Source organism: Pteropus alecto, unplaced genomic scaffold (genome assembly GCF_000325575.1).
Source record: "Pteropus alecto unplaced genomic scaffold, ASM32557v1 scaffold19, whole genome shotgun sequence".
NCBI classification, from domain to species: Eukaryota; Metazoa; Chordata; class Mammalia; order Chiroptera; family Pteropodidae; genus Pteropus; species Pteropus alecto.
This window is the reverse complement of record NW_006442490.1, coordinates 2,423,936-2,432,119: the sequence shown is the minus strand read 5'-3', so window position 1 is coordinate 2,432,119 and position 8,184 is coordinate 2,423,936. Positions and strand designations below refer to the sequence as shown.

General features: G+C 40.2%; 1 protein-coding gene across 2 annotated transcripts in view; it reads right to left on the bottom strand.

The window, feature by feature from the left end:
* The window catches only part of RAP2C (RAP2C, member of RAS oncogene family), a 14,515-nt gene extending 8,652 nt beyond the window's left edge, over positions 1-5,863 (bottom strand). The window contains exons 1-3 of one of the 2 annotated variants that reach the window (XM_006921531.3): positions 5,645-5,863; positions 4,695-5,508; positions 1,934-2,246 (exon numbers count right to left, since the gene is read on the bottom strand). In XM_006921531.3, the coding sequence (XP_006921593.1) occupies positions 1,968-2,246; positions 4,695-4,967 (552 nt within the window). In that variant the 5' untranslated portion in view covers positions 4,968-5,508; positions 5,645-5,863 and the 3' untranslated portion in view covers positions 1,934-1,967. Of the gene's footprint in view, positions 1-1,933; positions 2,247-4,694; positions 5,509-5,644 lie in introns of those variants that run through there. The other variant, XM_025039653.1, reaches the window with a different exon arrangement.
* Positions 5,864-8,184: the final 2,321 nt, after the last annotated feature.

The following is an 8,184-nucleotide window of genomic DNA, read 5'->3' as shown; positions in this document are numbered from 1 at the left end:
CATTCCTGTAGGTAGCCAAATAGATTAAAAGTAATCTAGATCACAAAAATTGCAAAATAAACTCAGAAATAATCCAGAATAAGAAAGAGTTAAAAATTACCCATTTGCCAATTTGAGACTGTTGGCCTTCCACATGTATGAGACTAGTTTTACCCAGTCTACTTTCTATACCTATCTATAATAATGATGAAAAGAAAATTGGGAACATTTGTGGGAGCTGGTTAATTATTTTTATAAAGATGATAAAACTAAAACATGTATACTCTGCCATTTGCCCAGTTAAAAGTATCAGAGAAACAGCATAATGGTGAGGATGCAACCATTACACAGAATTTGTTCAAACTTGAAGCTGGCTTACAGTTTAAAAGAGAATGTGGAAACAAGAACATGGGATTTGATCATCTACATACACCTATTCCTGCCTCAAAAGACTATACTGTAAGTGCAACACTATCACCAAAATATATTCCGGACTACAGTCTGAACAGGTAACAGATGTTGCTAGATTTAATAAATGAGTATTCATCATATTCTGGTATGTTGGAAAGCTGATGAATGAAAGAATTTTGAATAAAGCATTGTTGTCATCCTTCATTTTCAAAGAGACACCACCTGACAGGAAATCTTGTATGAAAAGATAAATCAGGGACTGTTAGCTTTTTTTTTTTTTCCAAGGAGCACATATAAAGCCAGACCTTTGATTAGGAATCATCACTGCAATCTGAAATGCCTGTTGCCATTTGCAACACTGCCTCCCACACTTGAGGTCAGTCTTGGATCAAAACCATCAATTCCACTCCTGATATTGTCAAGCTAGTCAGGCATTTGCTGTAGTTTCTCAGTCATCCAGGCTATTGGCTGTTTTAACTCATTATCTAAGTGTTACTGTCTAAGTGAAACTATCTGCCCGATTACAATCTAAATTTAGAAATTATGATATGAATAAAATAATCTCATTTTAAAATGCTCAGAAAGTTTAATGTAACTTAACTTTCAAAAACTCATTCATTTAAAAGAACTTTTTTTGTTGGTCTATTCAACAAAACTCTTTTGTCATGAAACCCTCAGAAATCCAGCCCTTCCAAGTCCAGACAACCTCAAATCCTTGGTTCTTTCCTAAAGGAAGTCCAGTTACAGTTGGACTTCACTTTGTGGAACAGATGACTTTCTGAAGGCTGTAAAAATAGCTCTGTAAATTGCATCTTATTATCATTTAACTCAATGAAAAGTTTGAAGGTTTTGTTATCGTTTATTAACATTGTTATTTATTAAAATGAATAAAAATGTTTCCTGGGCTTACGATTGTCCCTTCTAACACATCACAGATGACTTTGGCAGATTTTCATTTGGACCACATATTCACAATGAACTCAAGGTACATTGGGCACTATAATTTGTTATTATCAGAGGTCACTTAAGTCCCTCAAGTGCAAGGTACAGACAAACTTGATTAAATAATCATCCTGTTAAATCAAGCATTTGGGTGATTAGTAAATTGATTTCAATTATAGCAGCTCTCTAGTGCAGGATAAAAAAGTGTAGAAAACACAAAACTAATCATCTTCCACAATTATTACTGGATGTTCTCCTATGCATTCTAGATGCAAAACCACCAAAACATTGAAAAGGTGTATTATCCTTTAACTCATCCTACCCCAAAGGAATGTTATCAATCAAGCAGAGAGAGAATGGTAACTCACTTAAAAAAAATAAATCTTGATGGGAATATGAGCAATTTCTCACCCTTATTTCATTTATCTGTATTTTTTTTTAGATTTTCTGCATTTAATGTTGACTATTTTGTGCTAAGGGAAATGCTTTTTTTAAAAATAAATTTAAGGTAGTGCAATAGGTATTAATATTAATGAGTTTTTTGTTATATCGATCAAAACCAAAACACTCTCTGGCTCATAAGTTTCCATCAACAACTAACCTGCTCGGTATGGCCATGATTGAGGTTATCTTTTTTACTGGACAACACAAGTTGTACAACACTGATCTTGCTTCTCGGGCAGGGATGAATAGTTCATTTGTCTCACGATCTCAGCAAAAAGTTCATCCACCATTGATTTACTTTTTGCCGATGTCTCCATGAAAGGACAGCCCCATTCTTGAGCCAGAGCTCTGCCTTCTGAAGACATAACCTCTCTTTCTGGTTCCAGATCCACTTTGTTTCCTACTAGGATTAGTGGGACTTTTTCATATCTCTTCACTCTGACAATCTGATCTCTCATTGGCTTGATATCCTATTCAAACAATCACAAAGAGAAAGAAAAAAATTATGCTATTTGCATAACCATAACAGAAGTATTACTTACTATCTGACAAGAAGTCAACTTTCAGTGAGAATAGAAAGCCAAATCCAAAATAAAACCACACACCCAAATAGAGAAAATGTCATTTTCTCCATTGAAGTAGGAACTAGATAATCTCCACTGATCCTACCTGCTAGGTTTCTGTCATAAATATAAAATGTAGGTTGCACACTAACCTTGGGACTTATTTAATCACTTCTTTCCCACAGTCTATACTGATTTAAAAAGCAAGGTTCCGAATATGATGAATCCATTCATATAACAGGGTGTTTGGCCATTTCCTTAAACCTGCTGACTTAACCATCACTCCTCCTAACATCTGTCATCCTAGCACAGGATTGTAGCATCTATGCATTCCTAGCCATTTAGCAAGAGTGCTTGGGAGAAAGTGTTTACAGGGGGAATAAAAGCACTGTCATGCCTAGAAGACCAGAGTTAAAAACAGATTCGTACATTTATATATTTCATTTGAAATTTAATGTTATTCTTTTATCTCAGTAAAATCAAGCACCTTAAAATACACTTAAATACACTAGAAACTACTGTAACAGCAAGCAGCTCCTGGGAGGGAAAACCAGGGTGGGAAGTCATACTTTGCCTACGTACTGGTTTACAATTTGAATTTTCTCCCAAGTGTATTACTTTTTCTAATTAATTACAATTAACTACAAAAGATACGAGCCTTAGCAATTCTCTAGTAGCATCAACTTTGGGTGGGGAAAGTAGTGACTAAAGACAATATTATAGATTTTATATTAACATTACATTTTTTTATTTTTCATAACTTAAAAGGTTTAACTTAAATATAAACATATGTTCAAGTCGAATAGTTACAGTGAACAGAATATCCACATGCCCAATGAAGGAAAAAGAAGAGACTGAAAATTTACAAATAAGTTATTTGATATTTGCAACAATTTTGTTTGACCATATATCAACTCAGCCTTCTAGGTTAAGCTTCTTTTCCTGGTGTCTTTATGGAAATCAAGTTCAGCTAAGAATCAAAATTTATGGCATTTGGGTTCAAAAGTTTAAGTTACTGTTGAAATAATGGCAGTTTTTTCATTCCCAATTTATGTCTGTAACAGAAGTAGATATAATGGAGATCTTATGAAAAACACTTCCAAAGACTCAAAAGTAAGCTAATAGAATAACAAATCTCTCGAGGATCCTTCAGAAAGAAAATGCCTGTCAAGTAGCACATTTGGTACTTTGGTACTTTTTGGGGAAAAATGCTTTTATGATACTATTGCTTTTGAATTTAAGCCCACATAAAATGAAATTTTGAGATTGGTCAACTTAGATTCATTTACCTAGAACTTATCTTTAAAAGAAAAAAGGTCCATATCTGGTTACTGAAAAAGTTTACTACAGTACTTTAATTTAAAATACTAAGAAAAGTGGAATTAGCACATAGGCTTGACTAAAGCACTTAATGTCTCAAGTACCAACATTACCTGCTTACTTTTAAATGCAGAAAAAAAATCCATTTCTTAAATCAATGGAAATCAACATAATGGGTCAATATGAGGTTATTTCCAAGGAATAAATAGAAACATTTATTACATATTTTAAAATAATGTTAAACCTTTAGTCTGTCTCCCAATGAAGGACAGGACAGATTTTCCAAGGAAACTGGACCATCTCCAGTTTGGCCACCTAGCCGGGGTTAGGAATCTGCACTTGTTCAGTGTTCTTAGATCCATGTATTTTCTATAAATGATAAATGTAGTTAATTTTTATCAGAAACAATTTTATAAGTGCAGAAAAAGAGTCATTATACCCTTTTGTTGGCTATTAATTCCAGAGACTAGTCTTTTCAATGAGTAACTTCTCCTTTACATGCCCCCAAGTAAGTAAAATACCTAGAAGGCAGGTCTTGTGTTCTTCGTCTTGCAGCAAAAAGATTTATGAATCTGGTTGAGAAACTCAGAGAGGGGGTGCTGGGAAAAGCAGATACAGAGGAGTTATCTGTACAACGATTAATGGGCTCCAAATAATTTTCCTTCCAAAGTGCTCTATTTATCCAAGATTATGTTAATGTTGTTTTGTTGAGTACATTAATTAGTACTTTCTGAATTGAACAAGCAACTTCAGAAGGTTATATTCCAAGCTAAATATACACGAACTCATTTTTTTCTGACTCTTTTCACTTCTTTTGACTTAAAAATAACTTTAAAATATTTGTTGACGTTTGCTACTTTAGTACTCTCTGTAGAAACAACAATACTTTTCTGTGCCAGGAGTAACCTCAGAAATGCGCCATGTCTAATTTTCAAAAGCAAAACATAGTTATTAACTCACGGTTCAAGCAAACCAGAAGTAAAAGGAAGATTACCACATCCCTTTCTAACAAATTACAAGACTTAGTTTGGTTACCTGAAAAGACTGTTGATTAACCAGACTATAAACCAGGATGAAACCTTGGCCGTTTTTGATGTAGAGATCTCTCATGGAGGCAAACTGCTCAGTTCCTGCGGTATCCAGAATTTCCAGCACCGACGGGGAAGAGTCCACTTCGATCTCTTTGCGGTAGAAATCTTCAATGGTGGGGTCATATTTCTCAATGAAAGTCCCAGTGACAAACTGCACAGTCAGGGCAGATTTGCCAACCCCTCCGCTCCCTAACACCACCACCTTGTATTCCCTCATGAGTCTCACCTTCACCAACTCCTACCCGATGGAGGGAAAATAATGCCCCGCTAGCTTCGGCGCGGCTCAGAGAAGCGGAAGGTGGGCGGAAATCTGCTAACAGGGGAAGAGAGTGCAGAGAAGCAGAGGGCCCAACGCGGGAAGAAGAGGAAGTTAAAGGCGGGGGAGGGGAGAGAGCGTAGTGTCTGGGTGGGTGGGGATGCAATGGTAATGCCCTTCCTATAGGAACCAAAGCCTAGGCAGGGGGCGTGGGGGAGGAGGGCACGCCTGGAGGAGCCAAGCGAGGGTGGGGAGATGAAACACACCCCTCGAAGTCCAGGGCTGAAGGCTGCAGATGCGGGGGGGGGCCCGCGGGCAGGCGGGTATCGGAGGATCCCGCAGCTTGGGGCTGCCCGCACCCCTCCCCCGCCCTTCACACAAAGGGGCCCAGGGACCCCACTTCCTGCTTGCGCCGCTGAGGCGGCCAAAGCCTGTGGGCTCCGCTTCTGTCACTGCCGCCGGGCGGGTCCCTGCACCGGGCCTCCGGCGGGCAACGTCCGGCCTATGATGGGGGAAAGGGGCCCACGTTACCCGCCTGACCCCCACCCGCCCCAAACAGGCAGCCCGGGCTACCGCCTCCCTCAGCTCCCCCCTCCCTCCGACCTGCTGCCTCCGTCAATGCCGAAGCCACCGCTTACTCTGCTGTCCGCGCCCGCCCGGCCGCCCAGGAGGCTGTCAGGCCAAGGCCATGGCCACAGGCTGGCTCCACTGTCTCACCACCGTCCCAGCGCTTCTGTTAGCAGATGAGAGAGGGGCGGGGGCCGCCCGGTGGCAGCGGCGGCCGCAGGAACTCCAAGCGAACCCACCTCTTTTTTTTCTCATCCCCCCCCCCCATCCCCCAGCACAAACCCGGAAATGTTTCCCTGACACACTGGCTGATGTGCCCCGGTTCCCCGGGACTGGACTGGATCACTTCCGGTGGGTAAAGTCCCACCTCTTCGGAGGAAGACGGGTGGCGCTGGGGCCTCGCCCTGCTGAGAGAAATGGCTGGGGACAGTTTTTGGTCGGGACTATGGCCTTGGCAAAGGGCCTCCCAGAGAATTTCCATCGCCCTTCCTTTCTTCATCCATCTGCTTGCAGCTGCTTTTGCTTCTACTGACAGGCCCACCCCGAAAGCCACTGAAGCCGCTCTGCGTTTCAGCTGCTCCCGGTTCAGCCTGTGGACTTGATCTGTTCATTGGTCTGTGCGGGACAACCAGCAATAATCTAACGACCCTGGAGAATGCCAAACATCTCTGGACTAGAAGTGGCAAGGGAAATAACAGTCAAGAAAGTTTATTCTCTTTGCTGATATTTCTTCCACGTGATCTTTTTCTAAGAAAGGCGTGCAAACTTCACAATTGCTGTGATTTCGTATGTGGTGTGTTTTACTTAGCCGTGCCTGACTATTAAACACATAGCACTTTTATCATCTGGCAAATCTGCCTTGACTCCACCAGCAAATGCCAAAGTCACTCCTTTTCTTTCTTGTCACCAGGCTAGTAAAACAAAAGGATTACATATAGACTTATAGGTACTCTAACTCAGCTTTGCCTGTTTGAGTCCAACTGCTACATAGCAGGAAAGGTAACCAATATTCAGGGAGGAGTTAATTGGAAATTCGTTAAGCCCGCAGACTAACTTATTTTAATATTTTATTATCTGCAAGCATAGCTGTTTGTATTGCTAGCTCTTCCACATTAAAGTTTGTTTTAATGGCCATCCTCCAGTCATTGAAATTCAAAAGGGAATGACTCTAGTGTTACTGTTTCTATTTTTAGATAAAATTGTTAGTTCTTACATATCTTTCTCTTAGCTAACTTTCTATTTGTAAACTTTGTGTCAGGTTCACAGTCCCAGAAAGCTAGGTTATATTTTAGGCATGTCACTCCCTTTTTGATTCAAGCTCACATCCAGAAACCTGAGAGATTCGGCAGCCAGTCAAGTTAAACTGAGTCCAAATTCTTTACCCGCAAGCCCTAATGGCCAGACTATATAAAAAGATGGTCAAACCCAAATTGTTAGATATTGATTAGAAAACAGGTAAATCATAGTAGTGTGAAGTCCTAATGTATATCTCCCTAAGTATTCCCCAATGTCACTTACAGTATCCAAAGGACAGTTGAGTTCAACTTCTCCTTGGCCTAGGGCTGGCGCAATCTGTCCAGCGAAGTCCCCAACTCTGGCTCCAGCTGGCCCCAGTCCGGCCTGATATCTAAGGCACTGCCCTCTGCTGGAAGAGGTTTAGTCTATGAGTTATGAGGCTCCCCATAGTTCACTGATCCTTCCACATGTGCTGTTGCCTGATTTGGAGCTCTGGTGGCCATCTCCCTGACTAGCTGTCTCCAGACTGTCTGGTGGAACCCACAGCCCTGTACCACCCCTGCTTGTAACTGAGTGTGGAAATTCCTCTTCTGATCCAGCAATCAATGTTGAGCAGTAGTAGCAAGTCTCTGCACTAAACTGTCAAAACAGGGGGTTCTTCTTCTTGAGGTCATTCCACTTGCTGGCAACTCTAATAGTTCTGAATGTGTTGGTCAAAGTGTTTGGGAGTTTTTTGTCTCTCCACATAGTGAAACATACTCCTCCCCTCAGTACAGAGTTCTGTTGGGTTACTCTCAGCAACTACAGGGTTGATAAACATCCCACTCAATCTGAAGATCCTCCTAAACTTTCTTAGGAAGAGGATTTGTTACAGCAGCATTTAGAAAAGCAAACAATTGGAAGTAATTCAAATCTCCTTTAATAGATGATAAAAATTGTGTGTATGTACATTCACAAAACGGGATACTATGCAGCTACTAAAGAGAAAAGTAGATTCGGAAGTGCTGATATGAAAAGATGGCCATGATATAAGGTTGAAAAAAAGAAAGATACTTAACAAATATATAGTTGCTCTCATTTATGTAAAATATGTATGTGTGCACAATACATAGTTATGTAGCCATTAAAATCTGAAACAGTCATTAATTATCAGTGAGGGGTATTATGAAAAGACTTTTATTTCTTCATATCATTTTAATCTTTAAACAATCAGGAATTATTGGGGGAAAGGGAATAAGTATAATTTTATAATATTTTTAAAGTTATTGATCATTGCTTCCTCAGAAAAATAATATCCTGACTGTCTAGGGGTCAGTGCACAGGTCTGCCGAATTTAAACAACTCCCTCCCCCATCCTCTTCTAGTATATCTATCA